The sequence below is a fragment of the Danaus plexippus genome, chromosome 15 (assembly GCF_018135715.1).
Source record: "Danaus plexippus chromosome 15, MEX_DaPlex, whole genome shotgun sequence".
In the NCBI taxonomy this organism is placed as follows: Eukaryota; Metazoa; Arthropoda; class Insecta; order Lepidoptera; family Nymphalidae; genus Danaus; species Danaus plexippus.
In genome coordinates, this window is record NC_083547.1 from 5,972,189 (window position 1) to 5,997,182 (window position 24,994).

The window sequence follows — 24,994 nt, forward strand, 5'->3', positions numbered from 1 at the left end:
GTCAGCGCAACCACCATTTATTCAACTTCAATGTTCTGGTTACTAAAGTTATATTCAATAAATTGATATTTGGCAAATTTCTTTGAACTAATTAACTAATTTGTTTTGTTCTTTATGTTAGGTTTTCCGATTTTAGTGGATTGTCAATGTCATTGCCAAAATGAAATCGAATCAAGTGTCAATTATCCTGAAAGTCAAAACTCAGTTCATGACATCTGCGTTGTCTGTAGTGTGTATAGGTTAATGACGCTTTTGTCTATTAGTATCATACTATGTAACTACGAACAGTTACGCTGCGGCATGAGCTTCGCCGGTTGTGTATGTCGTGTTTGGAATTAATAGTTTTAATGTTGTTTTACTGCAATGCAGTTTTTATCTCATTGTTCTCTTCCAAATAGAAGAAAAATTTAAAGTGAGTCGTGATAGTCATTATTGTTTAGGGTTCGTGCCCAACGCATATGTGAAAATTTACTTAACTTTTTAACATGCGTGTTTTTATATGAAATAAAATAAAAAGTTAAAAATCTGTGATATCCTAACAATTTACTAAAGTATCAACATGACTGTGACATACACCGGTGAAGTAGCTACTTGTCGTGGATTTGGAACCTTTTTAAAAGTTTTAAATCGGTGAGTTGATTTACCTTTTCATAATATGCTAAAAAATGTTTCTGTCGCGTTTGTAACCTTCCGTATTACTTTAATCTATTTTCTTAATAATCCTTCTATTTCTTTCACTACATTGTGTAAATGAATTCAGAACCTATTCTAAATGTCTAGACATGGATACAGCAATACTTCATGTTTTTAAAAACACGTCTTCGAACTTTAATAAACTATGTGCTATTTCGTTACAAAATAACAATGAATTAATAATAACGTCAAAATTAATTCAACGTATGTTAATTACATAATAAATGTCGATATTGAAACGTAATTTGATTTTCATGCGGTCATGATTTTGATGGCTTTGATGATATTTAAGGTTTATCCTATTAGATATATGTATGTATTGGTTAATGGTACACAATTCCAAAAGATGTATTAAATCAACTGTAATTAAGAATAACAATAATGTTTGACGAAATGTTATAGAGTTCCCTCAGGACAACAAAAACTAGAAATACATAATATTGCCTTATGTTATAAATTTTCAGTGATTTATCCTCATAAATTTCTTGTGAAGTACTTCAGTTCTGCGTATTTTTTCATTCATTTCTTATTTCAAATGCATAATTGGCTATAATTTATTTATCTGTTTATTTTTTCTACAATTCTGAATTTCTAAACCAATCGTGATGGAATGAAAGCCTCATTTAAATGAAAGCCTACTTACGGCCATATCTAGGTTTTATACATAAAAGTTTAAAGCTAAGTATAAATAAATAATAAATTTAGTAAACTCGTAAACGAACACGTAAAATCTGTATTAATTATTTATACGTATTATAGGGTATTTTTTCGGATGTACAGAATGTCAATATTAAGTAAGGAAGTTTTATTTAAAGCGGACGTTGTATTTTTTCATATCAATAAAAAAAATATAGCGGGCAAACTTGGCTACAAAATAATCTAGGTAGAATATAAATAGTTATATTCTTTGTCTGTGCGTTTCAATATTATTTCTTAAATTGAACAGATGTTTGAACTTGGCAGGGTGTTTTGAAGCGTTTGGGGATGTTCGCGAGGGTCATATGCAATACATTTTTTTTGGTCTTTAAAATTCTTTGTTGCGATTGTTATATTTGATTTTTATAAAAATAATAATAAGAATACCAGAACTCTGGTTTTGCATAAAGACTGTATTTCTATATTTTTGTTTTATTTATGTTGTACTTTAAAGAAATAAAATATACCAGACGATGAGGCTGTGCGTAATAGCTAGTTTCTCATATATACTTAACCACGAGCACCATAATGATCTCTATTTCTTTTGTATTTTTTTCACATAATTCCGGCTTAGCGAGGCCAATGAAAATATATCATTACATAGTAGAGATTGCAATCATAATCTACGTGTGATTTCGTTGCGAGTTTCTATCTATACGTTTGAGAGTTAAGCGACGAAAATGAAATCCTTATGCGTATAAATTATAACGTTCCACTTTATTATTATTCGAAAAATTGCAAATACATTATTTTTTTTTGTATCAATCATTTGGCTAAGGGTACGTTTGCGAAGCTCTTAATCATCTTGATACCAATCTGTAGTAGACCGATAATAACATGGTATGAACTGAATGTTTACCCACACTTACTGAACTATGGCTTTTCTACTAGTTTGTATTTTTTTATTGTCTACGGCTTCATTCGCACTGGATTCGTGCAATACATATTTTGAAAATGTATAGTTTGTTTCGTTGAACAAAACATGAGGAGTTTTAAGTTATCCATTCATAAAAAGTTGCATGATAGTATTAATGTTTTGTTTAGTATAGTATGACTATTAAAATTCACAGTAACTTTATGCTTATTCTTAGTTTGCATAGTAGCACTATATACGGAGCGTTTGCAGTTTTTTATTTATAAATCTTCTCTTATTATGCTATAAAGTATCAACTATATAATGGATGTCAAACGGGAGCCGTTGCGTATGTACTATGTAGTGTAACGTTGCAATCTTGTGCTAAGCACACTGAACTCTTTTAAACACAGTCCGAGCTTTTAAAGTTAATGGAAAAGAGATTATTTCAAAATGCCTTCCGTTTAGTTAACAAGATTTTTTGTAAGAGAACTAAAAGTGGAATAACAAAGGTTTGGTTGGAATTTTTTCTTGTAAATTTACCACTGACGTAATTTGTTTTCGAACACCATATTATTATCAATGGAAAAACAACAACGTAAAGCTTAATAAATTTTCCAACAAGTCAAAGTTATCCTTTATTAGGCTTTGGATTTCCAGTGTGTGATTGGAAGACACACAGTCAATTAAAAACACAGAGCTTAAAACAGTTTTTATCGATTATTTTCCATCCGTTTCTTTATGAAAAATATTTAAGAAATTATAATGCCCACACAAAATGTCGCTAGACACGAAACATATTATGTATGATGTGGCATTTAGAATATTAATATAATTAAAATAAATCAATTGAAATTCATTCGCAGACGTTATATTTGTGAAGTTCCAATGTAGTACTAAAAATAATCATTCTTACCATATGGAACACGTTGTGTATAATGTAAACAAAACATAATTTTAGTAACATAGAAAAGTGTTCAAATTAAAAAGACAATATTATTGTTGATTTTAATTCGAAGTTTAAGAACATCTCGTATCCTCCATGGCCTCTTTATAGTACAATGTTGTTCATTTGCCTGTTGCCAGGGAAAGCATTTCAATTATTCAACGTATACCTACATATTTCTATGTCTCCCTAGTTGTAGTGTAATCGTACGTTATTCAGTTATGAGGGACGAAGTCGCTTCTATCAGTCCTTAGTACGTTCAAGCTATTTATAGGAATCTTCATAAAAAGATACATACTTAATTAGTTTACTTACAAGTATTGGTATTATACGTACTTAATGTATTAGTTCCAGTTTCAGTAGTAAGACTGACGATATAAAATGTCGTATAAGCGGTAAGTACCAATTAAATAATGTAATTTGTTCACTGGTACTTATCAAGTTGATTGGACTTAGTTAAAGATATGTATGTATAATGTATAATTTTGCTTATGACATTTAACTAGCCATAAATAGTGTTCTTAATTTAAAACTACTTAACAAATTATAAGCGAACTCTCACTGGTATATGGGTTTTTCTCTAAGATATAATCTATAGCCTACATTGCACATGAAAAAAATTTAATTGAAGAAATATTTGGCTGATTTACTTATAATATAGTGGCGAATGTTGAAGAATTAAAAGTGTACTAATTGGCTTTTATGAGTACATCAAGAATGATAATAATATTGGTGCATTGAATTTACAATTTAATTATTATTTAATTTTATTTCCGTTTTGTTACACCCTCGAAAATTTCGTCCGATAATAAATGTAATGACAATAAAATAAGTAGTAAATATAAGGCATTTCTAATAGAAAGCATTCTCTTTTCTATTTTTGATATCAAAGTAAATGCTATGGAAATGTGATCTATAATTTTAACAAAGTCACATAAGAAATTGTATTCCTTTGTTGTCGATATTGAATACAATGTGAGAATAAAATAATGAACGATTAAAAGCGGCTTAACATTTTGACTGATAACAACTAAATTGCCTATTGTGTCGTGATTGACGAAAGAACATGGATATTGTATAATATATATAATTTTTATATATACGAGTTTAAAATTTGACAGAGAATTAAGTGAAATTATTTAAAAATGTACATGTTTAAATTAATATATTATTAATAATGATAATATATTAACTTTAATCACTAAACTAAACATTTATTATATAATGAAGGTTTGTTTTTATTTAAAACACCTTAATTGTAAAGTGAATCGCCATAACGGACTCACTGGCGTCAGTCTGGGTCGATATAACAATCATGGTAAAGATGTCCTTACTTCACTATAATAGTATGGATATTGTTATTAGACCTCCTTACATCCTATATGTCAGAATAAGACAAATCGAAAGCATTACTAATATTTATATGATAAAAAAAAATAACGTCAAACGGGATTTATCTATGAAATAAATGTAAAAGTACAAAATATTAATAAAGCCATAGGATTAAAAAAATATTTTCAAGGATTCCAAAAATTCAGTGTGATTGTAGCCATAGATAAAATATATCTTATTTAAAAATATATAGTTGCGGTACAGATGCAATATCTACTGTAGGTTGTATTTCATTTGCTTTTGTCATTAGAAGCAAATTGCAATACTTTTTTTTATAATAATATTATCAATTGTTATTTTCTGAGAATCCAATTAGACTTCGCTGGAATACTGTTTCTTAATGTAAAAAAATATTTTTACAGAAAACTAATTACTTAGTTTTCTATAAAAAAAAATTTTTTTTCTTTAAAAAATATTTTATTCTGCTTAGTACGCCCGCGCCATAGATATTATGAACTTGAAAAGTGTTTGAAAATATAATGAATAAATAGAATTTGAACATTACTGGACGTATGTTTGAATAGTGAATAGATAGTGGCCGGATGCCGCCAGCTAATTAGGCTGTTTGATGTTATGCGAAATGAGTCACTCGCAATTCCATATAACGGTTGAGATACACGTAACACTTTATACAGATAGAAGTAAGAAGCACAGATAGTATAAACATTGTATTCAGATTTCAATAAAAGGAGTTTATATATTTAAGTTAATCGAACTAGACGAATAACATGCTCAGAAAGCATAATTTCTAAGTAGGTATAATTGGTATTCCACAACTTATGCGTTCAAGAATTGAGTTGCTTAGAATCAAAAGATTACGTAGAAAATTACTTGTCTCTTCTAATAATGATTGTCATTACATTTAAATGTACTGTTTGATTCAAATAAAATAAATGCGTACCGCAGATAATGTGACCATTAAAACATCAGCGTAACTAGTTAGTTGATCGAGTTCAAGGTCATTTCGATCTATATAACGTTTGGATTTCTTTGCTTTATCTGGCTTTTAATCCGTACTAGGCAACAGAAAATGATTTCATTAATATATTGCTAGTGTCGTTTCATTCTAGTTTTGGGATGACGTAATGTCCTATCGTGACGACTAGATTCACGGTTTCACGCCCACTTAGAAGGCTCTTGTGTATTTGACTCAAAGACAAAACCCACACGGAATAGAGTTTTTAAGAAAATCTAATCAGTTTAGTACATTGAAACTTCTCAAACTGGAAATTATATGAGTCTATTAAATTGCTGTTAAATATTAAATAGCATTGAATATATGTAAAACGTAACTGTTTTTCCTTGTTATACTAACTCGCCTATATTTATTTAAATGTTCGAAAGAACATGTATTGGTTATTTTGCAATTCGATTCTCAAATGATAGAGGAAAGACTGAATGTTTAGATTTAGCATTCCGTTCAAATAATAATGTTCTAAAATAAACAGGTTTTTATATATTTTTGTACAAAAATTTGTCTTCTTTTTTGTCGTTTTTCTTGTGGATATTTATAGAATATATTGAAAAGTCTAGAATACAGACAATTCTGTTGTTTTGTTTGTTGATTACATGTGTTCTATATATCAACTGCCTTGACAGACATGTGGTAAAAAATTTTTCCTCCGACTTGCTGCCTTGCTTCTAACCAAACTATAAAAGTCTTTCGTATACACATGTATTGGTATTATATAATATTAAAATGATTTAGATATTTGTCCCTTGCCGTTACAAACAAAGTTTTTCCTCTTTCCACAAATAACAACGTTTGTTTTTCATACATCATGTACTTTAAAGTGTCACTCTGTGTTACTAATGCTAAAAATATACGTCTTACTAATCTTATCACTAATAAAATATGAGATCATACATTATTTCTACATTATAATACAAATGTAATCATTCCTAACCCAAGGCATCATTTCATTATTTTCTTTACTATGTTATGAGATAAGATATATAAATATAACCTATCTCATAAACTGCTATCATCGATTGAATATTGTCCAAAAATTAAGAATAAGTTCTTAATTACGTCACACCAAGCACTTATAACTATTGGATATTCAAGGAATTGAGGGATTCTATACGTTGAAAGCAATAAATTTTATTTCACTTTTAGAAATACGTAGTGCTTTATTTATTTATTGTTTTTAATATTTTTATAATGACTGTGAATAACGGAATCAAAATGAATTTAATATTTCAATCAATCTATAAAGATAAAATTTTAGAGGAAAAATTTTTCAGATTACGGAATTCCCAGAAAATCAGTTATTTGTATACTTATCTGAACGAGTCTTCAGACCAGATAAATAAGTTTATACACAATTGTGAGTTATTACGTAATTGGAAGCAAAGTAGTAGTTAGGAATTTACGCTGTAAGTAATTAAATTAAATTAAATTAGTGAGGAATTTAAGTTGCCATAATATTTTACCAGTCTTTGTCCCTCTTAGAATGACAAGACTTCGTAAATATGTTATTGAATTTCAAATAGTTCGAAGGTAAACCTCAAACACAAAAACAGACCATAATTTAATTAGATATTTGTCTAAAAATATCATTCTATAAGTATGTTAAAAAAAGAATGTTGAACATTTTTGAATTTAAAAAAAAAGCTATTTTTCACTAAAAACAACTTTGGTTTATTGGTACACGGCGTGATGAACCTTTTGATATCTAGAATTTTTTTTTTTATATTATATAGCATTCATTTTTACCACTCCCTATTTATTATATCATAATAGAAAATGCACTTGGGACTAAGTTGAGACCAAAAAAAGGGAAGGATCAATGTGATTTAATCAATGTGATTTATTAAGAAAAATATCATTACCTTAGGGATTCTGATAGTTTCAGTTCAATATTATAAGGACTGTAGAACTACCCCCATTAAGCCAGCAAAAATAGAAACTGCAATGCATTGACCCAAGCTTTAAATATACAGTCCAACATGTTTGTCCATTATGATTTTGTTGTGAGTTTTAAAAGAGCGATCAGTAACTCGACATTGAATTGAAGATTTCCTCGCATTTAAATTACTTGTGAACATTTGTCCTGCATCTGCAAGGAACAGTGAGACTTTAATTATGTTGTTTGTAATAAAAACTCGTCTTCGCGTCTTCTCTAAACAAGGTGACATTGGCGCGATATTCCGTATCATGAGCACAGATGATAACCATAATAAAATAATCAAACTGAAAGAAAATGCATTCCGTTTGTTCATTGATTTAAAGATGGCATTTTAGTTTTAAAATTTCTATAATTGATTCCTTGAATTGAGTGCAAATATTTGATTTTGCAATACTAACTTAATCTAAGATAAAATTTTCTTTACTCTGACGATTTGATTAATTAATTTGGCATCGTCTGGTATTTTATATTGCATTTCTTGTGGCTTCAGTTTGAAGCTTTTTCAAGACTAATGTATGAAAAAATGTATTGCTTTTGATAAAAATATATTATATTTTTTATATTGAACTTTATTTTCACTGTGCAATGAATTACCTCCTTCGTAAATGTTTAAGTAGACTGCATATATATTATCGTGTCTAATCTAAATACATTCGTAGCATACATTTTGTGGAAGCTATTAATAAAATTTCAGATAAAAATGTAACATTAGAAAGTAAAAGATTAGTGACAAGTAACTTTGATAAAGCTGTGATAAGTGATGTGCGGTTTCGATTGATTACAATGAAACTGATACCGACGAATTGATAACACTAGTAGGTAAATGTAATAATAATTTTTCGTACACTTTATAAACATCCATAATTATTTAAAACATTAACGGCGGATCATAGTGAAATGTATGAGACAGATTTGTATGTAATTTCTCATACATGGCTCATTGTCATGATTTGTTTAATACACTTAACTTACTTCTATTTAAATATTTGATTTGATCGATCATTGATAATAAAGACAATTTTAATACATCTCGATAAAAATATTTTTTGTTGCTTATAAGGGGCAATGGATTTTTTTAAAGACTAGACTAGACTCAATTCAAAGAATTTGAAAAATATTCTAAGTGGCTATACCTTTTTTGTGGTGGTTACTAAAGTGTTTACAAACAGTAATGTGATAAAACAACTTGCATGTTTTTTTAAGTGGATAGAATGTGATAGTTTTGTTTAACCAATTGAATTTATACTATTTTAAGGCTTTTTTGAAATCTTTTGGATCAATTTAACTTTGGATTGCTTCGTGATTAGACAAACATTGCTAAGTTTAAGCATGAATTAACAGTTTGAGAGAACAATGCCCAGGATTCGGAAACATATGGACCAAAACTAGAGCCATTAGAACTAGACCAAAACTAGAGCCATTAGAACTAGAGCCTTGATTCAGTAGGGCCATTCTCAGCGTTCACGACGTGCGATCCAGAATTTTTGGAATCGATTTCAAGAGACTGGGAGTGTCACCAGGAGACGAGGATCAGGCAAGATTCGAGCAAACATCACAGGAAGATCGTTATATACGCCTGACTGCCCCCAGAGAGCGATTCGTCAGCGCTCGCTACTTATAAAACCGCTTGCGGCAGGCAACGGCTACCCGCGTTAGTGACCAAACAATCATAAATAAGTTGCATGGAGATCAACAATTCTCTAGGATGCACGTAGTGCGATTCCATTGACAAATGCGCATCGTGCAAACCGATTACCATTTGTAAGGCAGTAACAGCCATGAGACATGATTGATTGAAGCACGGTGTTATTTAAAGACGAGTCCTAATTGATTTTTTTCAATGATGACCGTCGTATTAGGGTTTGGAGACGAGAAAGTGAGCAATTTTCAGATATTGGTATCCATAAAAGTGATAGATTTGGGGCTGCTAATCTAATGGTATGGGAGGAATTTCATGTTTTGTTAGAGCTGAGCTTGTTTTTCTTAATTAAGGCATATTAATAACTCAACGATAGATAGAGCAAGCCATAAGATCCCATGTGGTACCATTCGCACAAAGAATTGGTGTGGAATTGGAATGACTGTACTACAATGCTCGCGTTCATACAGCTAGGGCCACGAGGGAAGCTCTAGACGAAAATAATAGACAGGTGTTACCATGGCCCGTCAACAGTTCGGACATTAACGCAATTAGGCACATGTGGGACTTGTTGAAAATGAGCGTTTAGAACAGAAACCAGCCTGTGCAAAACGAAGTACAACTTATTTATGTGGTCAAAACCTGGGAACAAATTCTAGGAGAAACATTGTGACACCTGGTCGAGAGTATGTCATCCAGACTCATACACGGTATTCGTAAAAGTTAAAAAAAATCTAAAAAAGGTCCTTACGCTTTTTAAGAATTTTTTTTTGTAAACAGTAATTACAATAAAAAAATATGATTATTAAAACAAAATTAATATTCACGTTCGTTTTTGATTCCAAACATCAATTTTAAGTTATTATCATTAAAAATTAATCAATTGCTTTAACTCTATAATTTTCCCGCCACCAAACATAATACCTTAATGAAAATATTAAAAAACATGTCTATTTTGTTTTGACTAGTATATGATATAAGGTAAATGTTTCTTATGTATTTGCTACAGGATATTGTTTATGAATGTTAAGATTTATTTAAACAATGTACCTTATATAGTGTAGGCCGTAGGGGCTTCCCATGACATTATACCTATGTAAGGAGATCATATAAAACAAAAATCGTAAATACGAGATCAAAGTCTGGTGTAGCTAACTACTGCACGTTTACTCTGAGTTTGCGTCCTCAAACATACGGAGCGATACTCGTGTTTCATTCAATAATCTACCCTAATATTATAAAATGCGATGATTTACGAATACAGGACTGTTAACGTTACGTATGCAGTGTGCCGTTGCAAACTTGGAATAAGCACACGAGACTAAAACCGATCGATGTCTAAAACCAACTGGAATTTAATGTTAATTTTTTTATTCAAATCATAAAATACTATCGGAACAGAGAGGATTTTTTAAAAATAATTATTTTTATTATAATAAAGATAAATGATGATAAAAACAAATTTTTGTTTCTTTAAACATGAATCTTTAAAATAAAAAACATCAAATATTGATTTCAAATAAAAAAGCACAAAAAAAAATTGCAATATTCAAATTTATGATAAGCAATTTTTTACATGTTTCTATAAATTATTTATTAATCATAATAATAAATAATAAATTAATGTTTTTTGTTGTTTTCAGATGGAGAGGAAGTATATACAAATTAGTATGGCTGGATTTGTTAGTCTTTTTACTTACATACTATTTATTAAATCTAACCTATAGATTGTTATTGAACGAGGAGTCGAAAAGGTGAGCTTTTATTTCTTGTAACGTATTATTATAATTATAACATATAAAAAATGCATGGTTCAAAAAGATCCGTGGACGAAGAACTGATGAACCTAAATGATTGAACGAATGAAAACGACTTATAAAGAGGTTTGTTGAACAGATGACTTAAAAAACAAAACACCAACTCAATGTACAACATTTTAATGAATGAAAATAATAAATTATATTGCCTAATTAGCGTGTTGAAGTAAATTACGATATACATTAGAAATTGAAAACAATCTATTACACTCTGAACCTTAGTGTATAGATTATAGCGGCGAAATTTCTGTAACTGATAATAAAGAAAAATTCTTTTCAGGACATTTGAAGGTGTTGTGAACTATTGCAGTTTTCATGGCAACGTGATACCATTGTCGTTCGTTCTTGGTTTCTATGTGACGGTTGTGATGAATCGATGGTGGAATCAGTACACCACTATCCCATGGCCTGATTCTATAGCTGTGTTCGTGTCCGCCACTATACACGGACAGGTATATAGCATTGAAATGTTTAATTGACTGTACTGTAATAAAAAATCACAATACAAATGAAATTATGGTATTTTGTATTTAATAAGTTATAGTAATTTATTTTTAACTAAAAAAACAATAATTGTGTCGTAAAACAAAGAACGGCTGATAAGTTAAGGACTGACATTTGCAAAAGAAGTTCTGTATATTTTTTTTATTAGAAAAATCTCATTTAGAGCATAAAAATGACGTGACTGCATTACATTTATAAAGGAATTTATATATTACGTTTCTCTAAAAATGTTTAAACTGGCATGAAAAGTGTGTAAATAAAATGAAACTCATCTGCCCGTGATCACGGTTGCTGCAAAGTAACCGAAGTGTCGGGAGTAGTTTTTAAAATAATAAAACATGCGTAGTAATCCGAAATATATTTATTTCATTTAAATTAATACTCGCGAAGTTTTAGATCTCATTAGTTTGTAATTAATTTATTCTTTTGTTATCTGTATTACGATTTTAATTTTAAGGAGAACTAAGAACGCCTTTAATGGATAAATGCTTCAGAAGAAGATAGATTATTTTGACTTAATATCGCCTCCATCTTTAATTTTTAACTTGTAAAATAGTTCGCTTGTTTTATGATTCTTAACATTACATAATTTAAGCAAATTTAAAACTTACAAAATTTTTGTTGTAAATAAGGAGTACGTTTAAAATAATGATATTAATGGCCGACCTTCCCGCGATTTTCTCAAGTTTCGTTCTAATCAATATAAACACTTTTTGCAAAATATATAAGTTAAAACACTATAAAAATGATTTTAAGTTTAAATTATAATATGTAGGAAAATGTACCCTAATCAAGTGGTATTATTTAAATTACCAATTGACGTCGTTTAAATATTTCACGACGTAAGTTCATTGTCAACGTTTATTATGCCAACGTTTTTTGACATTGGCAGTATAATCCTTTTTACGACGCTGTAATCCTACAGGTGACAATTTTATATAAAAAAAAAACAAACAAAAAGACAGTGAATTATCTTGAAGTGTTTATATTTTTAATGTTAGATATAGTGTTATCGTTATCTAGATGATAATTATTATGGAGTGCCAACATTCAGTACAGGCGATAAGTGTAGTGCACAGGGTCACTGGCTACTAAGAGTTGAGCAAACATCAGTTTTCCCAGCTTACGCCAATAATCTTGCTTAATTACATAAGAATCTTCTATTCTTTTTTCATAGTTTTTTTTTTTTTTTTATAATAAATTATTTTAGTTAAACAGATGGCATACTTGTAACGTGTAGTATGTCCTACTCATGAATTAGTGTTTTCAACGTAAACACATACATATTGAATAATTAAAATTTATTTATCTTTATTTACGTTTGTATTTCGAAGATTTTCTTAACAAGCTTTATATCATAGTTTCTATGTAATCGAATATGTCATAAAAAAAAAAAATGTCGCGCGTCAAATTTTTATTTAAAAAACAACGCTTATGTCCATTGTCACATGAAATAGGTCACGTTGCATTCGATTTGAAGATAGCAATCTTTGTGAATTCTTACACCTTGGATAAGTCGTTTATGACTTACGATGACGTTAAGATAAGCGTGTAGACGGCTTGATAACGAGATAAGAACTTGTGATTTGACGTTTAGAAACCATGTCACATGGAAGATGTAATGTAAATTCCAAAAAGTTTTTATACATTCTCGGCCAATAGTGTTACTATAATAAAGCTAAAGATAAAATAATATAGTCTTAGATCCAGATCTGTGAATTACGTAATCTGTCAGTATAAATATTAAAAGTCTAAAATTTATTCTACATATATTCTTATGTTTCTTTTATAAATGTTTTTTTTTACTATAGTAATATTATTTTCACTATAGTAGAAAAAATTTAACTTTGCAATAATAATTGAATGATTTTATATTATATTTGTGTACTTTTACACCAATATAATGTTATTCAATTCTAATTAAAAAAATTATAGTAATATACGGACGAATGTTACAAATATATTGTTGTTCCGCAAAATATAACGTCACTGCCGCCTGCCGCGATCACCGACAATTACGCATGCAAAGTCGCAGACAAAATCTAGTATAAAAACAATAAAAACCACAATTTATACATATATACGTAAAAAACTACTGAAATAAGAATTAATTTGAATGTATCATTTATTCATTGGCAGATAAATGTTAAACCTCGATCTGATTCCCGGTATGATGTCATCGGAAACAATGCCTTTTATATATTTCCGCGTTTCGTTCGTCATGATGTATGTATCGATTACGGAGAACTCATAATTAATTACTTTGCGCTTATATAATAATGACTTGTGATAAAACTAAACGCTTTATCTCATATGTCTATACAACATTATTAAAATAATTCCTTTGATGTAATAAAATCTATGATAATTTTTTATTGTTGTTTCACTTGTAAATGTAATTTTGACAGTTTTAAGCTTGTTTATTTTAGTAGTTTTTATTATATATGTCATATAATTTAGAGTTACATGATTCATTAGATTTTTTAATTATTATAATTAAATCTAAGGTCTTATTTACACACTCATATAGCTAGCGATGGTAATGTCGTCGGATATCTGCCACGTGTGAATGAATCCTTACATACCTATATATTTCGTGTGTACTTGTGTTCTTTGAAATAAGACCTAAAAGTAACGAATAATATGCGTAAAAATGATATATATTAACCAGCCAGCAGCGCCATCTATATATGTTTGTGTCATGTGACAGAATAGAATGCACAAAAGTGACGTGAAATTTCGTGTTAAGTATCGTCTCTATGCAATGAATGGAATATATTACCTTAAAGCTTAATAAAAAATCCTGTGCGTAGTTTTCGCGTCTAACAAACACACATTAATGTATATATCGGATTTATTATAAATTCATTATTTTAAACACAGGACGCCAGCCTCGCTGACGTCACTAATGTCACTTGTTTCAGTACGTTCCAGATATTTTAAAATGAAACTTCAACTCTTCTAAATGTCCTTGTATTTCTCGAAGGTTCTTCATAATCACCTTCTTTATGATCCGCACTCGCTGAATTATGCAGTCCGCTGTCGTGCGTCCAGACGTCATATTTATACCAGAATTCAAACATAGTTCTATTCTCTTTGATTTCTTTTTTCTTTTAACAATAATAACGACGACCAATAAGTTGTTATAGTAATTGATGCTAGCCTTGAGTTATTTTCATGTTGCATCCGTCATTGAAGCTGCTTGCGCCGATATATATATTCTTCCATCTATAAACATTCCCGTATACTATTAGCAGGCTGTTTTTGTATCGTTTCCAGGATGAGAGAGGTCGGCTCATGCGTCGTACTATTGTACGTTACGTTTGCGTTTGTCTCACAATGGTGCTGACAATGATCTCACCACGAGTTAAGAAACGGTTTCCTACACTCAACAACCTAGTGGAGGCTGGGCTTTTGCTTGAGAATGAAAAAACTATCCTAGATAACCTCAATGATAAATTTCCTAAGCCATCCAAGCACTGGTAAGGGTTTAGAAACGGACAGTATTGCTTGAGTGACTATTTTGTTTTATTGGAAATTAATTTGCAGGTTGCCAATCGTGTGGGCTACCAGTATAGTGACGAGGGCCCGAAAAGAGGGTCGGATAAGAGACGATTTCGCTGTTAAAACTATAATCGACGAATTAAACAAATTCAGGGGTCAAGCCGGGCTCTTGCTCAGCTACGACACTATCAGCGTTCCGTTAGTGTATACTCAGGTGATTATTCGAGTGACCAATGATGTTTTTGGTCAAAGCTCGCGTGTTAGAAGCTCGTTAGGCGTTAGTTATGCGAGTTCGAAGTTCGAACATGAAATTCCTTTCTCGAATATAAGCCGTGTATTTTTTCAGGTAGTTACAATAGCTGTTTACTCATATTTCATAACATCAGCGTTGGGCAGCCAATGGGTTGATAACAAACTCCAATCCCACAGCTCCTCGGTCTATATCAGTAATATAGACCTCTATTTTCCTATATTCACGACCTTGGAATTCTTCTTCTACATGGGTTGGCTGAAGGTGGCCGAGTCACTGATAAACCCATTCGGCGAAGACGATGACGACTTCGAAGTCAATTGGATCATTGACAGAGATTTGCAAGTTAGTATACACGAAACATTATATAGTGCAGTATATTTTGGTTACATGTGGCGCCATCTGTACCGTGCTAATAATATATACCTATAACTATAATCCTAAGACTATTTTTGATGACTAATTATAATTAATTATAATACTGAACCATTGTAATTTTCTAATGGCAACATTTAAGTATCAACTTGTATTTGAAAATATAAATACTGGTTTCAGTCCTTTTGTAAGACGTTACTTCCAGTAATTCTGAGCATTAAGAATAGAGTCTGAAACCGTACCTCGAACGATTTATATATAATAAATAATAACTGATAATTCTTTTGAATAGGTGTCATATATGATAGTCGACGAGATGCACCACGAGCATCCGGAACTGATTCGGGATCAGTATTGGGACGAGGTGTTCCCGTCGGAGTTACCGTATACGATAGCTACTGAGAACCAGAGGGAGGAACATCCGGAGCCGTCAACAGCCCGCGTCGCTGTGCCGCCGCGCCAGAGGAGCATGGTCACAGTGGCGCCATCAAACGTGAAGATAGACGAAATGGTCCCCTCTAACACCGTGAGTTACAAGTTCGCGCCTCCGGAGGTTAGATTTACATTATTTTAGCATTGCACGCTGAAAGCTTGCAGTGTCGGTGTAAGGGTTGCCAATGACGGCGGAGGTACACTGGTATGTGTTTTAGTTGTGTCCACCGAGACGATTATCCTTCTCATACGTTAAATACGAAGTTATCTCAGCATTTATTAGTTTACATTACAATACAATATGGTATATTTAAATTACAATACATACATAGCTTTGTATATTATTATTGTAAGACGAGATGTTGTTCCGTCTTCCGTAATCAAATTCAGGTTAAAATAATCCAAAATAAAATACTTTTTTTTTAATATAAATTACTATTGGAATAAATTATCGAATTAAGAATAGCAAGTTTTTCGACAAAAAATTATCGGTCTCTGTGCGACATAACACAACAGACCAATGTGTCTCTGCCTTAATGTTCTTAGCTACAGGTTGAGGTAATGGTGTAAGTACTTATATTAGTGTATTAAATTACTCATACAATATTTTGATGTATATTTCGGTAGAACCTATACTTTGTTTATCTTGATTCGTGTGACCTTGATTCAAAACGATTCAATACACAGCCAATTGATAACGAATAAAGCGAGTAATATTTGGCAGCCCTTGATATCAATACGAGTGATACAAGTAATTATTATACTAACCTCAGGAACGGAATGCAGCATGATAGTATCAAATAATTCCCATAATATTTTTTGGCTTGTGAAATACGTAACGCATTTTACATATATCATTCTGTACTAACTTTATGACACGAGTCATTGTGTATAACAAGCTTTATCCTTACCTCGTATTTTTGGATCTATCTTTGGTCGTGATATTTGTTTTTGTAGAAAAATATATGTCGGCTGTAAATATCATCAGTGTTTTCATTTGATTATGGGTCTGTGGAAGTTAGAACCTAAAATGTCTTCGCTATATTCTATTTTTCTAAGTTACCTTTTGATTGTAAGACTTCTGTGTGTTTGAATATAAAAAAGTATCCATAATTTTTACCTAATCATAAGATCATATCTATCTGTGACGCTATTTATCTATTCAACCTTTTTAACTTAATAATAAAAATTTTCATATTCTTTTCTAGTTCCTCTATCTGTGGATCGTAATAATAGCCATTGAATGTTTTCGTCTGTTTGACTAATTAATGTTTGTATGCAGCAATTACAGATGAACGATGACGCACAATCCGGGATACACTTCATAGTGTCCCGAGGGAGTAGACGAGGGAAGAAGGAGGACAGGAATTCCATGGGGTCCAGCAATTCCATGGCTTCCTTACAAAACCCCATAACCAGGGTCAATTCCGTCACCTCAATGCTCAAGAGACTGTTCACCAAAGACGACCAGAGGTTGAACACACAAATCGCTAATCAAACCGATGGAGGTTGGTGCAAGAAGTTTTTATATAATTACATCTTTTTTTAATAGATTATTTATACAGCCATAAAAATATAAAAAAAACTCTGGAATACTGAAAATTAAGACCTATATATGTTCTATATAAAACGTGAGATTTCCATTCGTACTGCCTTATTATGTATTTTATTGTTTGAAATATTCCTATAGTTGGATAGCATCGCGTGTTCAGGCGGGATAATAAAAAAATCGGTCAAGTGCAACTACTACTAGATCAGTGTGCAGTAATAGGTGTTGTTGTGTTCACTTCAGTTATAATGAATTAACACCCAATATAGATATATATGATAAAATTGTAATTTGAACATGTGACCTTGAATTAAAATCGTTTGTCGGAATCAACTCGTAACAATACGTTGCGGATTAAATTCGACTACATCCTGTTTGTCCGATATATAATTTAATAAAAAATAAATATATATTCCATATCATATGTAAAACTATAAAAATGAAACGAGCAATGATTTTATGAGATGCATTTCCTTTATAAGGTACTCGTTTCACGATATCAGCGAGTAACCCCACGCTGAACAAGCCGGCTACGGCTGGCGGCAGTATGAAGATAGCGAATGAGGTTATAGAGGAAGTGGACGAGCAGGCGACCATCACCAGTATGGGGAAACGACCGGAAACCAGGTAGGGAACACCAAAAAACACAAAGATTAGGCCCTCATATACAAAACATTATGTACATTGCACTACATACTGTATTTATGTAAAACGAACAATCAACAAAAGTCAGATTTAATTCTAAAAATATTATCTACTTTTCAATCTTAAAGGATATTACAGTGGTATAATTATTATTACATATATATGCGACGACTTTAAAAACAATTTGTGATTTTTCATTTAAATGAAATTAATATTTTTCGGATATACTACGCGTGCTTTATTTTTGGTTAAAACTACACAGTCCCGACGTTTCGGTTACTTTTTAGCAACCGTGATCACGGGCAGACGAGACGTGAATGCATTTAACGTCGGGAGTTTGTAGTTTTAACCAAAATTAATCACGCGTAGTAGGTATATCCGAAAAAAAAATAGTTTCATTTAAATGAATAAACTCGCGAAAGTCTTAGATCTCATTTTGTGCTTCTTCTTTCCACTCGAGTTAAGTAAGATATTAGATTTAACCGTAACTTCGTCTGTGTTACTACATGTTGACCGTCAAAGCAAATTAACGAGAATACCTCCTACAGATGAATTACCACCTTTGTATACTATTATTTGTACATTACATATGATACATGGAAATCTTGCTTACCGAGTTAACACAAATGATGTTATACGTTTTTAAATATACAATAATTTAATATAAAGTCAAGCCAAACGTCAGTGTAATATTATCCTGCGTTTCTCTTTACGACTGAATATTTCGACCTTCGACGTAAATAATGAAAAAATTTACACATTTCACTTAAAAGACATAAAAAAAACGAATTTAATAGTAATTTCTAGAACAAAATCACTTCCTTTTTGTATTTGACATATCCATAAGAACTATATCAGCTGGGTCGGGTAGAAAGGTTAATGGCAGCCGTCTAGACTTGGTTTCGATCGCCTTCGGGCTTTACCCATCGAGTTTTGGCCTGATGCCAAATATATCCTTTAATGACAAGCTTTCGAACTATTTTTAAGTCACCATAAAGTTATTAACATTTGTATTGAATTCCATATCAAAAATATCGGTCGTTTTATTTTACGGGGAAAGATATTTAATTTTATTCATTCATTTTATATATCGGATTTAATACAAATTCGTTGTTAAAGAGAGACACGCCATTCGCTGACGTCACTAATGTCAATTATTTCAGCAAGTTCCATTTTATTTAAAAATGGAACTTCAATTCTTCAATTTCCCGAAGGTTCTTTATATTCACATTCTTCGATGGTCCGCACTCACTGAACTCTGCTGTCGTGCGTCCAAACAGCCTATTTATACCAAAATTCAAACATGGTTCTATTCTCTTTTTAAACAGTGTTTGATTTCGTTTTATTCTTAACAATAGTCATGAATACCAAAAAGTTTTTATAATAATTGATGACAGCCACAATCTATTGTATATAAGTATATTGATAGCGCCGATATATATATATATATATATATTAAACTATTATTGCATGAAATATTTTAATAAATACTGATAGGGGGTAGTTTTATAATTCTTAAATTTATTTGTTATCAAGATATAAAAATTTGAGAATTATCTAAATTATTTTTACCATACGTACCTACTATTTCAGCAATAAAATAAACATTGATAGTTTTATTTTTTTTATATATAAATCTTTGAATGTGATAGTATAAGTGTGAATGAAGACATACTACAAACTGTTTAGTTGGACAATGAAAAACTTGTGGTAAGGGTACAGTGACAATTTAAGTTTAGGTTATAGCCGACTGAAACACAGACAGTACAAAGTTATTAACTATAAATCCTTAGTCATTTGATATTCATTATATCGACACATTCCGAACTACTCAAAGACAATACGACTTAGAGAATAATTTTGTAATATATTTGGTTTCGATTGAAGGAGCAATAGCGTAGCAAATAAAGTTCAATTGAGAAATTTCACATTTCGAAATTGGTTAATAATTACGTTAAGCTACTCCTTGTGACTTAAGCAACAGGCTTGTGAAAATCCTGTTATGATCGGTCCAACCGTTCTTGAGATTAACTGGAACACACAGACAGACAACAATTTCAAAATAACTTTTTTGAAGTAGGTGTCATAGTTTTGTATGGCATTAGCGAAAAGCTGCTCATTGATATTACAAGCAGAAACTTAAATTTTATTCATGAAAATACATTGTCTGTAATGTTTACATTAAGCCTTTACCCAATAAAGACTAGTTATGCATAATAAAAGGACACATTTCAAACCTTTTTTTATAAACTGTTTCGTAATTAGGAGAATATTGTTTAGTAATTTATTTCATAAATACACTTTTCAGGCCCACAGCGATGAGCTTGTTCGCACAGGGGCCGCCTACACCCAGCGAGCCAGTGAACGTGCCGCAAAACGGGAAAACACAGTCTGGTAAGTCATTATTTACAATACAAATATATATGTTATTAATATGTTTTTAAATTTTCCATTATAAATAATCTCCATTCTGCTGTGTATACCATTATTATAACAATATATTACTATTCTATTTTGATGTTTACTTTAAAATTAGATATATAAAAAAAAAATTTAAAACAACGACATCTTATATCTTAGTCTTATAAAACTAAAAGTATTTGTTGAAAACAACAATTTCCAAACGACAAAACAGACGTTTAAACTGTATTTATGTAGTAAAGATAACATTTGGTACACGCATAAGTCACAATAAAGTTATTTTGTTTTCCTCCGTTTCGTACTATGCGTTAATTTATGTGAATTTGATCGTATAAATATGATTTCAAACCGAATTCGTGTCCTAAAGTAATAAAAAAAAAATAATCTAATATATTTCACAGGACACGCATTACAAACCTGAAACAAGCACAGGAAATTGAGCACAAAATAAATCACTATTGTTCTGTCAATAAAGTTCAGAATGCAATAAAAATATATACCTACGGTTGTTAACACCGTTGGGGTCAACAACCTCATTAAATGGCAGTACTCAGACACTTAGACCAACGATTTATTACGTCCACATTAACACTTCAGAATTGCTTATAATCTGGCAAAATTATTAAGCGAAACAGTTTTCCTAAATTTATATATAAAATTTATTCTATAAATTCACTTAATAATTTAATTGTTACGGTAGTAAATGTAAAAATAATTAAAACGTGAGTTACTTTCGTGTTTATTATAGGTAGTTTTTATTTTGCTCTGATTGTTAAGGTTATAATAATATTTTAATTGTATCGTTTAACCAGCAAAGCATTTCCTTGGAAACGCAGTAACTTGTTCAGTTTTACAACGACACTAATTTGTGCGCGACTCATATATTCTCTTCAATAAAACAAAATTTACATCTAATCATTATCTAAATTAAAACTTAGGCTTTTGAAGCCTAATTTAATTAAAAACTCCATTGTTTTACTTCTGTAACTTTTAATTATATATATATATATATTTCTTTGATAACTTAAATACGGCATATAATGTTTTCTTAATATTAAACAAAAGCAATTTTCGCTTTCCTTAATACATAATATATTTTATTTCTCCAGTCTGTGTATGTACCTGGTAGTATTATATGCGACTACAAATATTTCACTGCAAAAACTATATCATTTTAAATGTAACATTTTAAGTGGTTATTAAATAAATTTTATACATTTAAAATTATATGTATACATACACTATCAGCTACCCGTCTTTCATCGTCCGCGCCGCTCCAATGGGCTCAGTCGGGCGATATAAGCCCGGCCGTCCAGTCCATGGGAGCCTCATATTCCCGCCCGCGACTGGACAGTGACGTCGGACCATCCCTCAGCGCGGCTGGGAGCCAGACGCTGAGTAAGTATGGAAGGGGGCTATATTATAGTGGTTTGTGTTAAAAATAAATTTAAATAAACCTAACCAAGTTGACCGCAAGTCAAAGATAAGATTTCTGAGTAAATGAATGAACTTTGTAACTAGTGTTGATTTATAGCAATTATGTCTTGTGAATATGTATTTTATTTTGCGTTTAATATAATACTAGTTAATACATAACAATTACAGTAACGTGTACCGTTTGGGTTCAGCTAAAAATTTTGTTTGATATTTTAATCCATGTTTCTGTTCCAGTGGATGAAGTGGATGGAGGCGACGACGCTGAGCTGGACGATTTCGATCGTCTGAAGAGCTTGCGGGAACAACATCGGAAGGAGAAATATCTACAAAAGCTTATGGCTCGATCCGTAAGCGCACAGCAGGTTATAAATATTCCCTTGTGTATTTATATGAAAAAAAAACTAACTTAATAGAAAAAACAACGTTTTTAAAGCGGTGTCATAAGTTAGATACAAATTGTTCAGCCAGGGGCTGTGACCAAATTTAATTATTTCTAAGTTAAGCAAATTTAAAGCAGTATTGATTTCACGTTGCTAGTATCGTTATATTAACCTGCCTCGTTCCCAAGGTTACTTGGGAAAAGCTTCGTGTGTTCGTATTGTGAGTTCTGTTGCTCTTTATTATAATCACGAGGAATGTTGCCTTTTTGCAAATTCTGACTCGATCAGCGACATGCAAATACTAACAATCACGTGACTTTATCTTTTTTTTGGTCTAAATGTATTCTATACAGTAACTCCTTCAGACACCTCAAGGTTCGAGGATAGAGGACCGATAACCACCTTCATAGCACAATTTGAAGTAGTTGCTCTATCACTGGCTTACACTTACACAGTTACACTTGGTCTTTAATAAGATTCCAGGTTGTAAGATTTTGTGCCAATAAATTTGGCTTTTTGTGGGTCGGCTAAATTTGGCTGCACTCAGTTTTCTTAGACACGGCATGTTTCATCAGACCTCCTCAGTATTTCAGCAACTTTTTTTTCGAATATTTTTCTAGATTTCTGAAACGTGCTCTTTGTTATGCCCAATGCAAATTTTAGGTACAAGGTATTCTTCTAGAAAAATTTCAGCTTGCTCTCAGGTTGTTAAAATAATATGGCTTAAAATATCCTGAACCTTTGACGTGATATAAATAAGAAGAGTTTATAGAGTGAACCGTCACTTTATCTCTCTCCTACAGATTATCTAAATCTTTTATATTCTTTGCCCGAACTTTGGATGGAAAAAAAATTAAGAACTCTTGAAGTTATCCCATTAGTATTTTCACTATAAGATTTCAATGTTTGCTGTCATAATGAGATCGTTGGTCTACGTTGATGTCGAACATTTTGAAGCTTGTTTCGCTGGACGGAATGGACCAACAAGATTTATTACAACTTTTCAAATTAACTATAAACGAGTTGTACGTCTGACCAAAAACGATATTCCGCGTGAAAAGTTTTTGATAAAGTCTTTCAACTTTTACTTGTATTTTTTTACCGATTGTTCTTTTCATACTTCCCTATGTTTGCTCACATTGCCTGTTGTACCAAACGCCCACTTGTGTGTACGTAGCAAATTTTACAAACTTATGTTATCTCCTGCCAGTTCTTGTTGGTCTCATGTTTCTAAATATTTCAAAGTATTATCTAACACAGATCATGTTTTTTTTTTACATGTAATATTATTAGTTTTAGGAATTAACTTTAAAATTAATGAAACGCTCGAAATGGTAAAACAAGTTTACAATATGGCAACTTGTTTGTACTGGTAGTACAAGTAGAACGAATATACGCATATATATATATATATATATATATATATGTGCGTGTGTGTCTGTGTGTATATAAATAATGAATATAATAAAATACCGTACAACCTTTTTTATGCATTCCATAAATTTATCACTTAATTTGAATTATTCCCTTACAGCCCACGGGTAGTATAGAATTAATTGACAATGAATTATTATTAGAAGAGCTCATTAGACAGTCGCAGAGGGAAGCGGCCTCCGGAACCGCCAAAGAGGACACCACTTGACAAAACTTTACACTGCTATTGGATTAAAAACTTTTATATTCAGTATTAAAAATGTGATACTTGTACATTACAAGCTTTCGTCTAACACCGCAGCCGACTGAGGCAGCCCTTGCAACAATACTATCAAGAAACAGATCAATTGTAATATAAAACCTCTTTTATAGCTGAAGATGAACCGTGCGGGTTACATCGAGACAGATTAAATAAAAGCTTGTTTTAAATAAATGTTTATTATTGTATTTATTTTATCGTAAGTTAAAATTATATCATAACTTAAAATAAATAATTTGTACAGAAGCGATGCATTTTTTATTGTTTCATGTCTTATATCACGGCCCTTGTCAGAAATACCCTCACTTGTAGACTATTTTTTAACTTTTAGCGGCAGATTAATGAGCATACTCTTGAAAAAATCAACACTAAGTTTAAAACTGCAAATATAAGCAAGATCGACATCTCACCAACACTTCTGATGTGAGATAATTTAAGATGTATGAGTGTTTGTCGCTTTCCCACATAAAGTTTTTACGGATTTTAACAGAACTACTGTAGTTTCATGGCTATACACATCAGAATAAGACGTGGACTACAATTTACCCCGAAATTAAGTACTATTACTACAGTATAAGGCCACACAGTTGTATTGCCTATAGAGTATGCAGTCACCTCACTCAGACGTCGATGTCGATCGATAGATGTCGCTGTAAGTTGGTTGTCATATTTTGTGTTTACATACTATACTAATCATGAAATACATAGTTTAAAAAAGCGCATATGTTTATATGATTAAAATTTATAACTTCTTTTAAAATGACTTTTTTATATAGATAAAAAATGTAGTATTTTGTTTACATAAATCAAATATTAATATTAAAATGATTTTTAATTATTACTTGTCATTACTGGA

The 24,994-nt window shown here is 31.1% G+C and overlaps 1 protein-coding gene across 2 annotated transcripts; it reads left to right on the forward strand.

The window, feature by feature from the left end:
* The first annotated feature begins 238 nt into the window (after positions 1–238).
* Positions 239–24,384, forward strand: LOC116766256 (bestrophin-4). Of its 2 annotated transcripts, none has more exons than XM_032656057.2 (13): positions 239–630; positions 10,775–10,885; positions 11,229–11,400; positions 14,732–14,934; positions 15,002–15,170; positions 15,303–15,551; positions 15,874–16,134; positions 17,296–17,521; positions 18,045–18,189; positions 20,516–20,601; positions 21,877–22,026; positions 22,300–22,427; positions 23,980–24,384. In XM_032656057.2, the coding sequence occupies exons 1-13, from the start codon at positions 560–562 to the stop codon at positions 24,085–24,087; spliced, it is 2,079 nt and encodes a 692-aa protein (XP_032511948.1). In that variant the 5' UTR covers positions 239–559; the 3' UTR covers positions 24,088–24,384. The 2 variants fall into 2 exon arrangements, with proteins under 2 accessions (XP_032511948.1, XP_032511949.1); XM_032656058.2 differs by having other exon boundaries at positions 15,874–16,107.
* Positions 24,385–24,994: the final 610 nt, after the last annotated feature.

Excerpts from the sequence above, each read along its gene's own strand:
- LOC116766256 (XM_032656057.2), top strand. The coding sequence starts at position 560 with ATGACTGTGACATACACCGGTGAAGTAGCTACTTGTCGTGGATTTGGA. Across the intron at positions 16,135-17,295 it reads ACAAGTTCGCGCCTCCGGAG|CAATTACAGATGAACGATGA; the intron begins GTTAGATTTACA and ends GTTTGTATGCAG. Across the intron at positions 18,190-20,515 it reads GGGAAACGACCGGAAACCAG|GCCCACAGCGATGAGCTTGT; the intron begins GTAGGGAACACC and ends TACACTTTTCAG.